The 17,382-nt window shown below is 37.6% G+C and overlaps 1 protein-coding gene across 10 annotated transcripts in view; it reads right to left on the minus strand.

Annotated features, from left to right (window-relative positions):
* Positions 1 to 2,887: 2,887 nt before the first annotated feature.
* efnb3a (ephrin-B3a) overlaps positions 2,888 to 17,382 on the minus strand; it is a 40,546-nt gene continuing 26,051 nt past the window's right edge. For 3 of the 10 annotated variants that reach the window (XM_079599445.1, XM_079599450.1, XM_079599449.1), the window contains 3 exons: positions 9,299 to 9,391; positions 9,041 to 9,103; positions 2,890 to 7,717 (listed from right to left, as the gene is read on the minus strand). In XM_079599445.1, the coding sequence (XP_079455571.1) occupies positions 7,287 to 7,717; positions 9,041 to 9,103; positions 9,299 to 9,391 (587 nt within the window). In that variant the 3' untranslated portion in view covers positions 2,890 to 7,286. Of the gene's footprint in view, positions 7,718 to 9,040; positions 9,104 to 9,298; positions 9,392 to 17,382 lie in introns of all 10 variants that reach the window. The other 7 variants (XM_079599444.1, XM_079599448.1, XM_079599447.1 and 4 more) reach the window with 4 other exon arrangements.

Below are 17,382 nucleotides of genomic sequence, written 5' to 3' on the forward strand. Positions count from 1 at the left end.
TTAAAGAATACTCCTGACAGGAATGCTCTGCCAAAATGCGGGTAAAAAATTCAAAATATTTACCTTTATTCTAAGCAGCACTGCATGTTTTCTTTGTGATGAAGGCAATCCCAGAATGCACTATGACAAGCTCAGTGGCAAATTTTTTTTATTCAGGATGGCAGATGATGTTGATTATAAATATACATAATTAAATTAAAATCATTGAAAATTGAATAACGTTGGTCCCTAGAATGCTCTTGGAACATACAGTCTCTAATTTTTTTTTTTTTATAGACAATAAAACGTAAGTGTTTTGAGAATGTTCTGGGAACATGAAAGGCACAATATGCAATATTTAGATGCAAGTAAGCACAGGTGAGCCCACCTACTGGGCATTTCTGCCTGACTGCTGGGCATTTTCTGCACAGCTGTCATGGACCACAATTATTTGTTATCATTTGCAGCAGGTTCTGTCGTCCAAGATAACTCCAATACATGTAAATGTACAGGTGAATCAAATGACCCAAGAAGAGTTTTGGACAAGAAGAGAAATAAAAAGAGGATCAATATCGTTGTGTTATTTCCTATCACTGTTTAACAAGTCTATGAAGTATAATTAAATACAGTATGTGTTACTCATAAATAGTAATTCAGCCTTTTTGCAAATGCTGTGGGTACGTTCAAACTTTAGTATGATTGTTCTGAACATGTAAAACTGCGCTGCATTACCCCACCATTTAATTCGACAAATAAAGTGACGTGTGAGTAATAATTTAGCATTAAACAATACATTACTTGTGGCTAATTCATTAGAGTGAAATTAAATCATGTGATCAAACGTAATGGTTATAAAACTTTATTTCAGTACCTCATCCATGAACATGATTTGTGAGTCCAGTTAGATTGATTTCCATCGGCAGTGGAGGTGAAGAGGACAACTCCCATCATTCCCCGCTACTTCACAGCGTCATCAAGCTACGCCTTTGTTATTGTTTTGAATAAGCAACCTGAAAGGCGAAAATGACATACCATGCCTTTAAGTTGTTCCCAACAAAAATAACCAAATGAGAACCATAAACAGTTCAAACGTTGTGTTTGCTGAGTAAAAACGTACTATTTTGCCTATTACTTGTGTGTGCTGTGTATTCCGATGCTTATGAGTATTGTGCTATTAGCTTAGCAACATGCTAATTCAATTGAAATCAATTTGAAATCCATTTTTGGGAATGCTAATTAGTTTCCCAATAAAAGTAACCCAATGAGAACCATTCTCAAACATTAATCAAACGTTATTGGCTAGGTAAAATTGGCCTCTATTGGCCATTATTTGTGTGTGCCATATATTGCGAATAGGCTAAGTATTGTGCTATTAGCTTAGCAATAGCATCAAATTCAATAAACTGCAAATCCAGTGAGAACATTCTGTTAACATTAAGCATTGGTAATCCAAAAAAAGAAGAAGAAGAGAACTATACTCAAACATTAATGGAATGTTCTGTTTGCTGATTAAAAATTACCATTGTGTATATGTGCTGTGTATTTCTATGTATTTTGAGTATTGAATACAGTCGTGTGTACACATACAATAGCTTAGCAACATGCTAACACCAAATGCTGAAAAGATATTTGCGAATGTTTGCTGCAGTAGGCCATTTACGGACCCCCTAAAGGCCATGGCGGTTGAAAAAATGAGATGGGGAATGAAAATAATAAGTCAATGCTTTTGTGTTCTCTCGCAAATGTATTGCTTTCCCCCGAGAAACTTGTTGTTTGCTCGCAAATCTTTTCAGTTCGTTACAAGAGAACGCAAAAACCTCTCGGAGGAATGCAAAGGTTTAGCATTCTCTCGCAAAGTTTCTCGGGGGAACGCAAACTTCTGCGAGAGAACGCAAAAGCATTGAAATATTTATTTCCCTCCCATTTCATATTTTTCCATCACCATGTCTCTTCAGGGACTCTGTAGTTATTTGTATGGTGTGCAAAGTTCCATGGAGAGCATTCAAATATCACTCACTTGGTAATGAGGTGTCATCAAGGGTAATGTTGCCTTAAAAAGCAGTTGACTATGTAGGCAGTAGTCTGCAAAGAAACGTACTAGATTTAGGATCAAAATGTGTTTGTGTTTGTGTTTCAAAATCACCCACTTTTGACCGGTATTATGAACAATATTAAGTGCGCATGCTAGTATTTGCACATGTGTATGCGATGCATTGATGGTAGTTGGTGTGTATGCGATGCATTGATGGTAGTTGGTGTGAAATCTGTTCATGTGATTTATAAAAAAAGAGATACTCCTGGTATGTCAAAATATCAATAAAACTTTACAGCAATATGTGTTGACAGTTATGCAAATGTTGATAGGGAGTCTTAGCCTAGTGTGTAACATTCAAGTTAGTGAGTGAGACCAGCTTCAGTACGGGTCAATAAACAGAAGAATTTGAAGGGCGCGCACCATACATGCAAACGAAAAGATTCAATACTAACCTCTAGCCTCTAGCCAACCCCCTTTAATTCACTGGCGAGCTCTCCGCACACACAAACAGACGAATGAAAACAAACACAGGTGCACACAGTTCCACTATCTATGAAGCCCAGATGGACCTTCTCCCCTCAGGCGGCCATTAGCAGAGCGAAGGTGAGTTTCAGAGGAAGAGGAGTACACCCCGTATGATACGACCTGTCAATCATGCGCACAGAATCAGAGAAGTATGGAAAAAAATTGCATTTAAATTTGACTATAATGTCATATTGTGCGGGAACTGCTATAATAACGCAGCGGTTTTGGGCCCAAGTGTCTGTCGGTACAGATTTTGAATTAATATTCTAATCGAAGGAATACGCTTAATCTCCAGGTGAATGAACAGAGAAAAAAAAGAGTAATATTGAAACTGATCAAATGTAACAATATCTTGAATCAAAGCATGTGTGTCCATCTGTCTTAACAGCTTCATCTCTGACAGCCTGTCAATGGCCTGCTGGCGTGGATATTACTGGGCTGAAAAACAACTCTATCACACTCTGCCAGAGTCTGTTTCAAGAACAAACTGACGCTCAAACGCAGCAGCCGACGGTCCTTATGACTGTACTGTGAAGGGTCATGTGGGGTTTTGGTAGTGAGGGGTTTTTACGGCGCCTGTCAAAGTGCCAATTTGATTTAGTGCCCTGACTTGACGGGGGCAACACATCAAACACTGATATAGAGAGATGAACCAAGAAGGAACTTAAAGGAAGACGAAATGAACAAAACCAGGAGGGGAAGGGAGTGATTGTGCCGTTAAAATGCCAGTGATGTCATCCAGCACTTATTACGAGCCAGCAAACCATATCGCCTCAATGGACAAACAGAGTAACAACAGTGGTGGAATGTGGGAAGATATTATGAGATCAAGTAGAGAGGGAAATCTAACAAAGTAATGTCAGAAACTGCATAAAACAACAAAAAAATGTTAAAAATGCCCTCTGTGCGATTTGAGACCGTACTAAAGGTGAATGATAGCCATGATAAACCAGCTCAGAGGCAACTTTTCAGTTTTTATTAGTGGGTTTTACTGCATGGAATGTAATTTTTATTTGATAGAGTGTCTGGGTTGGAAAGAGAGAGAAAAGGGAGAAAAAGAGAAAGGTCTGGTAAAGGAACAGGTGCACCAAACTGTTTTCCCCAATGTCTTATCTCAGCATCTTTTTAAACATTAACATTTACTTAACATTGCCTCAATGCTTTTATAACATCTCAACAAGTCCAAACATCAAGTCCTGTCCAGCACAACTGGACTTCCTAAAACACTGAAAAAGTCCTCTTGCCTCCTGAAATCAGCATTATTTATAGAAATACTGTTAAGAGTTAGTTAGAAACAGTCTTTATCACACTTCACTTTCAAGGCATCTCAAATTATGATATTTAGTTAGTTGACAATGTTTTAACGTAAACAAATAAATCTAACAAACATTATTTAATGACTATGTAAAATGCTGAAACAGGGTTTAGTGTCCTTGTGTGTTGGCTATAGGAATTTTTTAGTTAGGTATTGAAATAGTTTGGGTGGCTTATACGTCAACGCTAATCGGGCCAGATGGTCTTTGCTCAACAGAGAAGCTGGACAAAGAGAAAAAAATCCTGCTTAACCCATGGCCTGGCTAGTAGAGGAAGTGATTTATGTCTTAGGATTTAGGCAGTAGAGTATATCACATAATGCTGGTGTAAAAGAGAATTGATACATTGATAAAGTCACTAAAATAAGAAATGAGTAGGCTTGACAACGGTTCCTCCAGGCATGCAGGGGGCAGTAGTAGGAAATGCATCCCTATCGAATACCACAATAATAGACTTCTGTATGAAAACTGATTTAAATGACATAGTTCCTGTGAATGGTTGTACACCGAAAAAAAGGGGAAATATTTGCAGATTTCGTAAACAAACAAAACAAAACAACAACAACAAAAACGTATGCCTCAAAAAATAAGTAGGCTACTGATTTCGCAGACATAACTCAAAAAACAAAGAGGAATAAAGTTCTTCTTAGATATTTAATTTACTTGCTAAAAATCACTTGAATAAAACTTTCCTTTTTTTTTTTTTTTTTTTAGATTTTATGTCTTCAGTGATTTAAATACAGTGTCTGATTCCCAAACAAATTACTTTGAATGTTCTCCTATTAGTAAATAAGTTATTTTCGTTATTTTTGTCTCAAGGCTTGTGGGACTTAATCAGTGTATTTCCTGATTTAACGTTCATGAGACCTTTTTTAATTGGTCGTATTTTATAATTTTTTTATTAATGTTAAAAAATATGAAAATACTAAATCTTACTACATTTTTGACATGTTTAGTTCTTTTTATTTGATACATAGTTAGGAGTAACTATTGGACTGCATTTATGCCACCATTAAAGTCTGTGAAATGTCATTAAACTCCATTTAACATCGGACTGATGAGGGCAGTAAGTGCAAAAAAAAAAAAATCACATTTCTTTTTTCCCCCCAAATATATTTTCCTCAGAAGTGCTAAAATAATCGTCAATGGAACTGTTAAGGGGAATCAGAACCATAATTGTTCAATTCTTTATGGTTCCCATTGCTAGTCACCATTGAGGGTTACCATGGCCAAGAGTAAGGTAGGTTCCTTCATTTAGACTATTCTCATTTGCTCAATCTACAAACAAATCAACACTGTGGAAAGCAACAAAATGTGAAGAACAAAACCATGAAAAACCTTAACAGAAACTCATAACAGAATGATTAAGGTGCCATTTCTGTTTTTTAGCCATTTGACGGCAAGAAATCCAATAAATCAACACAGGAAGCTCAGGTCACTCAGGCTTGTAACACACGGTCTCTTCTTACATCTCCTGATGATGTCATGTCTCTTCCAGTAAAATAACTCAGGTGAACTGTGGACCTGAAGCCTCAAGCTGGCACGGTGATAATGTCAGAGATGTTTCGGAGACATCACCCGAAATGTGATAATGAGAGTCGAGACGAGATTGTAACCAAGCAACGGGTATGTGTAACACTCAAGAGGATGTGGAGAGCTTGGGACTGAGTTAATTTAGACGCAAAGTTGCATTGTCCGTCTTAGTCCTGCTGTTTTCAGCCTGAATCACAGTCGCAAAGCTTTCAAACACATACAAATGCACAGCTGGAGTCCATCTGCGGGGGTTAACACATGAAAACACTAACTGCTGTAATGTGAATGTGCGTGTTAAGTGTGTAGAAGTTTTGCATTGTGTGTCTACGGTACAGTAAGTACGCAGTTTTTCATGGCATACACAGTACTTCAAAAGCCCGGGCAGAAAGCGAGAAGCCCTCAAATCATCATGAGTGACGGACTCCCGCGCAGCGCTGAGGGGTTTTTCTTCGACCGCTTAACTTTGACCTCCAACCTCTTGGAAATCTCAGAAGAGTCTCCATCTGAACTGGTCGATCATCCGTCTACACCTCCTCCACATGCGATTCCTGCTCCACACATAAAAATGTTTAAAAAACCTCAAAAACAAACAACCGGGCGCTGAGGAGTTGTGATAGGAAGCTGATGAAGTGGAGGGAATGAAAAACTGCTTCTTTGATGCACAATAAATAAATCAGATGGAGGTCCGAGTTCAGAAAAGACAAACATTTACATTCGGATAAAATGAGAAAAGGAAAATAAAGAGGGGCGAATTCACTAAACTGTTGCGCTACTTTTGCGTGCGGGACACTGTGCGTCTCATTCACTAACCACCCACTTAACAAGCTGCAATCTGCGCTGGAATAGCATTTTAAATATTCCGAAAAGTTTTTGAATTAGGACTTTTTTCCCTTTTCAGCACTAACATGCTTCCTTTTTATGCAAATTAACCTTATCGTACAATGCGCAACAACCTATTGTAATAGATCCTGCCGACTACGCCAAAAATGTTAGACTGTTCCAAAGCGCAAGGAATATTGGATCTAGTCTTCACCAGATCCCGTCAAATGACATCAGTTTTGTGTGGTATCGAAAACTGTCCAAAAAAAAATGCAATTAGCATTGTGCTAATCTTTAAAAGAGATTTTTTTCCTACATTTTCTAGTGATAATGGCAGCAGTAATTGATCAAATGACGATCAAATTACAGAGAAATGGGAACATATATAGACGCACAATGGAGTTTGAAACATTTTTGGCATTTTAAAAATCTTAGTGATGCTGTACAGTCTCAGTAAAGTATGGCAGATTGTGCTAGGCTGCAATTCAGCCTTCAAGATGGGGAACTGCGGTGTGGAAATTGCGTTCCGATCTTCTGGGCACTTTGCTTTAATGAATGAGGCGCTAAAACAATGCAGACAGCATGTGCAAATAAACCACGCAATCAATGCAACGCAATGCAATTAGTGGATTTCCACCCTCTCCCCCCCAAGTGTAAAAATGTATTAAGTATTTATATTATTTATACAGTTTTTTTTTTCTCTAAAAGTATGAATCACTTAAAAGTCTCACTCTCTACGGTTTGGTTTTGAGGATAAGCACAATAATTCAATTACGACCATCGGACGTATAAAGTCGTCTCAAACAGGCATGTGACGTACATTCACTTGCACCTGAGCACATGTGAAATCCGTGACCCGCCCGCCTCATGACGCACACAGAGACACACACGTGTAAATAAACGCAAACACGCTGCTATAACATGAAAGCTGTATTTACAGCTTTTCTATACGGTACGATCACCTCAACGTCAGGTCCAAGTTCAAGTAACGCGTACAGGCTCTTACAGAGAGTCACTTGAACACAGCGAACGTGTGTGAGGTACGATAAAGTCAGGATTGGTTGCCTTTGTGCTCGCTGATCTCATACTTTATAGTAAATATTGGCTGGACTCTGAGGGGGCATCTCTTGAACGATGTAGACGGGGTGTCCGTAATCGCCGCTGACTTTTTCGTAATGGGGGCAGTATGCAGAGTCAGAGGTCCTCAGGGGAATGATGATATCACTGGGCTCGGAGCCGTTATTGTTGCCCCCGCCGGCGCCAGTTGCCGCCCCGCAGGAGCTGCCCCTCTTTGGGGTAAGAGAGGACAGTGTAAGGGCAGGGTGGTGAGTTTCAGAGTGCTTGGCTTTCCGTCGGCGGTAACACACCACGGCGATCACTACAGCGATCAGGACGACGAAGGCTCCCCCCGCACCACCGGCGATTAGAGCGATGTTAGAAGCGGACACGGCGTCGCTGTCTCCCCTCTCACCGGCCTCACCTCCATCACCCCCTTTAGATCCACTTTCTGCATCTGAAGAAGAAAAGAGCAGATAAATCAATGCTTGCATGGAGCAGATATCCACGTGCAGGACTTCTGAAGCTCACTTCCTATTTGGCTTTATCTTCTACGAATAACATCCTGATAGTATTTAGATTAGATTTGATTTAATCCATCACTAGCTTTGATTTCAGCCGGCTTGAATTAAAAAATGCCTCATGTTTGGCTTCAACACTGCTGGTTTCTCAAATGTTTACCTTATGGAGATCAACCAGTTCAGTCTAAGCCTCCAAGAAATTAAAAATAGCAATTCAAAGAACACTAGACAGTGCGCTAACATGACAACAGATGCATATACAGATGGTATCAAGGTTAATACATAAATGCAGTTGAAAGCAGACCTCATTTTCACTATTAAAATGGTTTACTTGGCATCTTTCTGAGCTCTGGGTTCCACGTTTCACACTGTACATTTTTAAACCTGGGTTTACATTCTATTTCAGGGTTATTTCAGTATTATTAATATACTATTATAGTATTTATGAATGTTTTAAATTAGCTTTTAAGTTTATATTTTAGTTTTAGTTTCAGTGCTTTTGTCTTTTTTTTCCTTCTATTTAGCTTTAATTTACATTCATTTAAGTTTTAGTAATTGTAGAACTTCAACTTGAACTTATTCTATTTTAAGTTACTTCCCAAGGCAAGATTTCCCATTTTTGTTCAAATTTTTTCATCTAATATTTATTTTTTATTACCTTTATTTCATTTAACAAACACGATTTTCAATCGTTTTAGTTAACACCAACAACATTGTTAATATTATAATATTTATGATATTTAAACATCAATTGAAACGTCACCACATAAATCCACTGTATTTGTCAAAAGTCTTCTAAGGTACTACAAAAATAAAGAACATTTTTTGAAGGATAACGCAGATGAAAACACTAAACTAAACAGAGTGAAGATTTCTGCAACTGCACAATGCCCTTGAATATTTAATGAGGGCTTGTTGCATATGACATATGGAGCTGTTGAGCTCACAGGGACCCAGGTTCAAGTCTGACCTGGGTCATGTCCCGAACCCTTTTCCCTTCTCTCTCCCTACACTTTCCTGTCAAATGTCCTATATAGTAGAAGAAAACAGCGAGAGAAAAATAAGTACCGCTTCCGGAGCAGTGTTTTCTCTTTTCAAAATTACTTTAACGCAAAAAGTTGCTTAACGCAAGATTAAAAGTGGCCATAATTCTGGGTTACATTTTTTTTAAAATCCAGGGTTGAGCTAATAAGTGAATGTGAAAAGCCCTCAGAAATATTGTTTTGGAAGTGGTGTCCCAGACTATTTCTGGTTGTTACCTGGGTTTCTGCTGTTGGGTCGGCCTGGATCAGGTTTAGGTTTTGGGGGAAGGCCATATGCAGCTATGAAAGCAAAAAAAAAGAAAAAAAAAAGTGAAATACCAAGTACATTTTGATGCATGGTTCAATTACTTCAATTATGTGAGCGAGTGTGTGCTGGTATTGACAATATTTATTGAATTTTGTCTGGAACTCTCCCTCAGTGCATACTGTAGGTTGATTCATTGATGTGCTTTTGGAGGTGATGATGATACTCACTTTGCCCCACTTTGAGAACCAGCTTCATCCCTCGTGTCACGCAGACGCCTCCTCTCATGCTGTCGATTCCTTCTTTTGTGCCGTCAGAGGTAGCTATGGGAAGAGGTAAAAAAACAGAACAATATTAATGTCAAGGATTTTTCTTCCAGGATTTCAGATTGTGTGCAATGACAGTTGACTGGAACCGTGACTTAGCAATAAAACATTGGTTTATGACTCTCCATTACATCACAGCAATGTGCAGCCACTCAATCATGTAAAGGACTAGCAAGCGTAACTGGCACTTTCTACAAATACAGTACACTTTGGCATCCAATTACTTTTTTAATTAATCATCAGAGGCACAAATCATGTTTTTTGCTGATAACTATGAAATATGTTTGATAATCTAACATAAAACCTAGCATGAAAAGTAGCAGTTTTAGGCAAATCACATGTCTGTATCCCCCTTTAAAACTGTGATTTTAGCCTGCTTTAAATATCAAACAATTAAGTTTTGATATCATCTGTTGAATTGACTTGATTCACTAGTTGTTATTTGTACAGCGCTTTAAACAATACACATAGTTTTAAAGCAGCTTTTCAGACTGGATTACTACTATATATTGTGATATGTATCATTAATGTTTGTGAATTAAGATTTTGGTAAAATAATCCACCATTCTGCTAGAAAGTTACTCCCTAATTCTTAAAAGTCATTTTAATAAAAAAATAAAATAAAAAATAAAAACATTTAGCTGGATTCCACATTTTGCACACAATGGAAGGAAAGGAACCAGCATGAAAGGAAATAAAATAATCTTATTTCATTTCTCAATTCTGAGTGCATTCATCAAGCTAAACTTCTAAACAACTATTTTTATGTTTATTTAAAATCTCACAAAAGAGTGAAGTCCCTTTTTGTGTGTGTACGAGGTTGCAAAATTCACAGATCTCATAAAACAAACAAAAAATAAACGGCTCATGTAATATTTGTTTCAACCTCAGGGTTGAAGATCAAAATTTTCTGAAGGTTCAGCATGGCTTTCACTGTCCAGTTGATGAAATTTAAAAGAATCACTGAGCTGTTTATTTTCAAATTAATTTAAGAATGTAATTTTTAATGAAGTTCAAATTAATACGAGTTCAATTTAGTCAATATCAAGTCATACAGAATATGTGAAACTTACAACTATATGAATTTGTGCTGTCAAGCTATTAAAAATGTTAACAATTAATAAATTAATCAACATTAATCATTCAAATAATTCAATGAAATTTTGCCTGACATAAAAGTTGCTTTAGGAGTCAATATTTTTGTTTCATTTCCATGTCATTGCACATAATGTTTTGAGTTTGCCGTTGTGACTGAGGTGGTCGTCCACATGATGTGTTCCTGGATGCCAGCGTGCTTGGTGGGTTTCTTAGGTTTCTTCTTGCCTATTTAGTACTTGCTTGTGTCTGGGCTGCTTTGTATATGGGAAACTGTCTCTCAGGAATAACAGAGACTCGACCGCAACAATGTTGCCTTTTAACCATGTATACAATCATCCCTCAACACACACACACACACAGTTACTGAAACACACAGTCATCGCATCTTCCAGCCTTCACATTACTAAATATTTCATAGGTGAGGCGCCTCTCTGAAAAACTCGGTACTTTATCCATGTAGGTCTGAGTAACTCAGCATCCATCCAAGCACTGAATACTGCATTCAAACAATGCTCAAGCTCCCTCCCCACAGTACAAAGAGCTTCATCTTCAAACTTATTTTCTTTTCCAAATATAAAGCCCGCTCATGAGGGCGATATTGAATTCTTCATTGCAGAAACACTTTGCATTTGAACCATTCAATATTTTATTGAACCTCCGAATGACACACGGTAGCTAATCTGCAGCGCTCAGAAAGCACGGCGCTCGTGTACAAAGACTCTTCCCATCCAAAATATCTCTTCGTTATTACGTTATTAGGAAAACATTTACAGCAGGCGGCTGAGGAGCACATGCAGACGAGGGGTGCCAGTAAACATTCGGTAGCTTTTCCGCTTGAGGGTAACAGTTTGATTTTAGGTGAAGCTTGATACAAAAGGAACCGAGGCCGAGTTGGGCTCCGTATTTGCGCCGGTTGATTTACGGAGTTTATTTTTTAAAGCGCTTGCGTGCAATGACGTTTTTCAACAGATTTAAGATTTGTGAGAAATGGTCTGGATTCAATACAAATTAAACAGCATCAGTGACATGCTGTCAATCACTACAGCAATTCATTCAGACCATTCAACAATGCACAAAGGAAGTCTGAGGCATTCAACAGGGTTTATTAGAAGAAATGTGAAGCTCTTATTTGTTTAACTTTTTTTTTTAAACTTTTATATTAATTCTTCTGTACAAAAATGTGTTTTATTTGAGTAATAAAGTGTCTAAATTACCATATTAAGTGGAAGGACTACTGTTCAAGGCAGATTAACTTCTGGTTATTTGTCACTGACATACCCATTCAAAAGGGGGTCAGTAAGATAAAAAAAAAAGTATGCTCAGCGAAGCTGCATTTATTTTAAAATACAGTAAAACAGTAATATAGTGAAATATTATTATTAAAATAAGTGTTTTCTATTTTTAAATGTAATTTATTCCTGTGTTTCAGCATCACAACTCCAGTCTTGAGTGTCACATGATCCTTCAGAAATCATTCTAATATGCTGATTTGCAAGAAACAATTCTCATTATTATCGATGCTGAACACAGTTGCTTAAAACTTGGAAACCACAATATTTTTTTTTTCTGGATTCTTAGAAATATAAATATTTTGTAACATTATAAATGTTTTTACTGTCACTTCATTCAATTCAATTAAACTGTTTTGAACAGTAGTGTACTTCTTGTCTACAGTATGTATACACTGCCTTTATGGAATCATTGTATACAAGTATACAAAAGAGGAACATTTCTATATAACTTTGAACAGACACTAAATATCATTAAGAATATATAAAGGATTAAATCTTGTGGATAAATGAACAAAAGTCTGCATTTTAATTGTATAAAAATGTAATCCACTCTGGTAGACCTCTATTATAAGTGCACTGCTTGCACACAAATGTACGTCAAAATCAAGAACAACAAAAACCCTTGGATTTCATCCAAAGAGCCTCTTACTATAAAGCCAAATATTACAATCACCCAAAACTGACTTAAATAAAGAATAATCTTTAGAGAATAGACACAGCCTATAAAAGATTCACCCCCTCACATGTAAACACACACAAAAATGCATGCAAACACACACTCATGGATTGAATCCAAAAACATGACCTTTTTTGTGCTCACGGCAGTCATTAGTCAACATGCTGGAGGTGTAGAAAAAAATGATTCATCACCTAATGGCTCTCATTTTGTTCTTCACCTCCCTCGCTCTCTCTTTTCTCCCTGTAGGGATGCAGAGATGCTCAGTAAAGGTGTAAATGCTGAACTTGATCAGCAGACAGAGGAACAGCGAGTCAAAGAACCATGTCACGGTACCAAAATCATGTCAGTAGTCAATAGTAATACCAGTGAATTCTTGATGCCGATTTAGATACCACATGAAAAACGAATATGCTAATGAACCAAACCCTTTATTTAGAAAGTAAAACAAATATATAATATATACAAATATTAACAAATAAAATTAAAACAAAGGCATGTAAACATTAAAATAAATTAGGTAATCAATGATTCATTTTCTCAAGCATTTATTCAAGAAAAATGCATTGAACAAAGAAACTAATTAAGCAAAAAGATAGAAAGATATAACATTTAAAAAGTAAAAAGTATTTGAGGCTTTTGAAGGTCTCTTTCAGCATCTAGAAATTACTAAAATATATAGGCTAAAAAATAAATTTAAAAAAAGTTAATAAAAATGATTGGCATAGTCCTCACTGGATTCAGCCGTTTGAACAAATCGAATGAATGACTGAGTCAAACGCTGCATTCCAATTCACCAATTGTAGCAGAAGAGTAGGCAAGCTTTGGGACATGTATACTTCGCCATAACTGCATCTTTAACACACCGCTCAGTTATGTGCATCCTGTCACCATTTAAAACAATCATCTTGTCACAGTTAAAATCCTCCACATTCAATTTAATTTCATTCCTATTGTTTTGGAGAGAAATGTAGAAGCTTGTTTATCTGCCAGTCGTTGGTATTTCATGCAGAGAACTCTCCTCATGTGTTTGCAATTTGCATAATGATACATTTAAAAGTTAATGACCAAATGTATCATTGCAAAAGTTCACAATGCTGTTGCAGATGAAATATAATGTAGATAACATTGAATACATATTTTCATCTGGTTAGATACTGATTATTAATCACTCAAACCCCTTTATCTAAACCTCTCCAACCACCTGACTCGCACATCCACCATGTTTGTAGTTTTTTTTAACATGTTTTATTCGTGTTTGTAATTTGAAACAAATCCTTTTCTCAGCCAAATTTAATGTGTGATTAATTCGATTAATTAATTGCCATGTCATGTAATAATTCGATTAAAAATGAATCGCTTGACAGCCCTAATTTTAATACTTAAGGCTTTGTTGGATCGGGTTTTTTTTTAGAACGTTGTTGTGATTCAATATATATATTGTTGTGATTCAAATATCAACGTATCATTTTCGGCAGCACTTTTCTCCTCTATTCTATCTAATAAAAAAATAAAAAACAAAAAACCCACGTTAGATTGAACTGCGAAGGGTCATAGCACGTACATACTTTGTTGTCCTACTGCTAGTTTAATTGCTTCTATTGTTCTCATTTGTAAGTCGCTTTGGATAATGAATAAATGTAAATATATATATAGGCCTATATAAAATAAATTCTTTAATTTTCACATAATTTTTTCACAAAAACATGAGGATTTGAAAGCAGCTTCCTGCTGCAGTGAATCTATTAAAACATTGAGTAGTTTATCATTGACTTGGTACCGAAGTACGTAGACTTTTGACATCCCTTCAAGGAACTGAGAAGAGAGGAAGAGGGTGAGCGGAAAGGTGAGTGGGCGTAGAAAAACAGTAGTCTGGAAGGTTCTGATGATGGTTGTGAAAGACAAGAGGCCGTGGGTTTAAACAGAAGATGAAAAGCAGACATGACACACACTGCAGTGCAGACTTTACTGTCTACATGTTCATAGACGAGAAAGAACAACGGATGAGTTCGGTAATTGAGACGATGATCTGCGGTGATGTAGAGAAAGGCATGTCTGGAACAGGGGAAAAAAAAAACTGGCCGAAGAACATTTTGAAACGACCCACATACTGACCCGCTCCACCACTCTCCCAACCCTGCCCCCCACACAACCCCCACCTGAGAAATGGAGATTGACCCATGGTGACCAGTGATGGAAGCAACAACAGCTCGAAAAGATGGTTTTTAGCCCCGACAAATAAGGCCAGTGGCCAAGTCAAACTTTTCAGCCCACTAGGAATTAGCACAATCTGTTTGGGCTGCACAAACCCAGAGTAATTTTCCCTAAGTAAGCTAAAGTTCCTGCTGGCAAGAGGGCCTCCATGACCTCATTATCTTGCAGCTGTGCCAGGGCAGGCCTAAAGGGGGCAGCACGCAATATGAGACACAGTGTGTGTGAGTGTGTGTGTGTGTGTGTGTGTGTGTGTGTGTGTGTGTGTGTGTGTGAGAGTGAGAGAGAGAGAGAGAGAGATTATTTGAGAATTCCAACATACAGAAGAGGCCTTTCACTGAAAGAAAATATCTACAACAAAACTACGGCAAGGTGCGGTTGTCCAAAGACACCTCGGAAAATGTCTTTAGGAGTTCAGTTCTCTTGGACCTTTAGCCCTGGTTCGCTAAGCATTCACACTGTCATTTTTAACAATGAACCTAAAAATATAAAACAAAAAGGCATAGGGAAAAGGTCACAACCTTATTGGAAGCTTTAATGACGTATTTTTTGTGACCGAACTTACTGAACATCCACAAAAATGCAGTGTGCTTGTGTACATATGGTGGTATTTTACCAGCTGAGAACTCACGTAGAGCTTATAAAATGTGTAAAGGAGTCAAAACAGCGGCAGAAATTCCTCCATCGCACACAAACAAAGATCTGCTGCAAGGAGAAGCGGATCCGAAGCCAGTACCGAACTGTAATGGGCAACATGGCTCCTATGACGAGAGGTACCAGGTCTTCACTTAATTTTAGATGTCTTTGGACCGTGTTGTGTTTATATTTCAGTTAAACCGCACCAGAGTTAGTTTGAAAGCCTGAAGAGCTGGGTCTCGGCCCACTTGTTTGGCAACGTTTAAGCAATGGTAGTACAAAGGTGTTTACCAGCTGTAGCGAACTTTTCCGGAAAGCTTGCTTTGGCAAGCGGTTTCAAACTCCCAAAACCAACTCCAAACGAACTTCGTTTAGACCTAATTTTGTCCGAAATGACGTTATAGCAGTTCGTTCTTTGATTTCGCTTGAAGTATATCAGGGACTTTTACACTTAGTCAAATAAATAGAGCAATCACACCAGAGATTGTTTTAATCTAAGCAAACCTTCCAAGTGTGCACAGACCCTAAATCCAGCTCAATGTACCTTAATGGTATGTTGGAAAAGTACTGAAAAGTATGGGAATCTTATTATCGGCTTGGATCAAGAATATTATTTAGGTGATGTAATATTCACCAGAAGTACTAACTGATTTGCTGAAAGGCAGGTAAGTGGACACTACATATAGTAGGATTCCTGCCTACTGCTTGTTCGTCAAACAGCTTTCTTTAGTGTGTCCAGAAGCTGGAAGATGGGAACTTACTTTTCCAGAAGTCAAAACCTTATTGGAACTAAAAGAGCACCTTTTGACTGTGGGAATGCAATGAACTTTGCAATAGAGTTCAGATGTTCTGGTTTTAGGGCCCGCTGCTGTGATCTGTAACACATAAAGTCTTGTCATGCAGTGGATTGTGGTTAAACAAGTCTCTTTCATCTGCCGCTACGCAGATGTGATGCACTAAGTGAGCGTGTTTATGAGGAACAGTTGTTCTGCTGCTTCACTGAGCTGTGTAGTGATTGGATGAATGGCTTAAAGGGATAGTTCAGCCAAAATGAAGAGTCTGTCATCATTTTCTCACCATCATGTTGTTCCAAACCTTTCTTTCTTCTGTGGAAAGTTTTCTTTCTTGCCTATACAATAAAAGTCTAAAGTACAAAGCAATACTGAATCCTACTGACTTTCATTGTATGGAAATTAGTCACACTTTTGTGTTCTGCAGAGGAAATAAAAGTCACACGTTTGAACAATGAGGTTGAATAAATTAGGACAATTTTTATTTTGAATGAACTATCCCTTTAAGTGAGCCCTCTGATGATTGGTCACACACTCTCTTTATACTATGATGTCAATGAATGGCTGTTACTCCTGGATAATTCATACTTATGTGTATTATAATTTATAATAATATCTGTGCATTTTCTCTTCCAAGAAAACAGGCAAAATTATTAGTAACTCATAATATTCTAAGGGGCGCATCCAATTTTTTGTCCAACCAAATTCCCCGTAGACAGAGAACCATCCGTCACCTAATACCACAGACTAGCAAATATGATGTAAACTAAATATACTGCCTATTTTTTTTTAAAGTCCTTCAATATGTCCCACCCCAACTTCCAGTTTGAATAAGAAATGTCGAAACGAAAACAAATAAAACAATTTGCTTGTCAAGTAATTTCATGGGGATTTTAATTATGACCAATACCAATTTTCTTCTTCTGTGATTCTTTAATTAACACCTCCAACTCTGAAAGTCAAAGCTCAAAGAAAATATCCAAGTATCTCCAATGGTAATAACAACATTGTGAGAATGTCCATCTCGTAAAAACACAATCATTCCGGCGTGTCTTGAAGGCAGCGTGTGACTGTCTGACACACAGAGTGAGTGACAGGAGGAACAGTCCCTATGGAAACAGGGCTGAAATCCTACAGCTGTAATCTTAAATGTCATCTTTGGTGAGCAATTGACAGGTATTAACCGCTAATCCTGTCTGACATCCTCTCCACACACACACACACACACACATTGGGTTTTCCTGTTTTAATGACTGACCCGTCCAGCAGCTCAGTGGAGAAACG

This window comes from Phoxinus phoxinus (genome assembly GCF_949152265.1).
Source record: "Phoxinus phoxinus genome assembly, chromosome: 23".
NCBI classification, from domain to species: domain Eukaryota; kingdom Metazoa; phylum Chordata; class Actinopteri; order Cypriniformes; family Leuciscidae; genus Phoxinus; species Phoxinus phoxinus.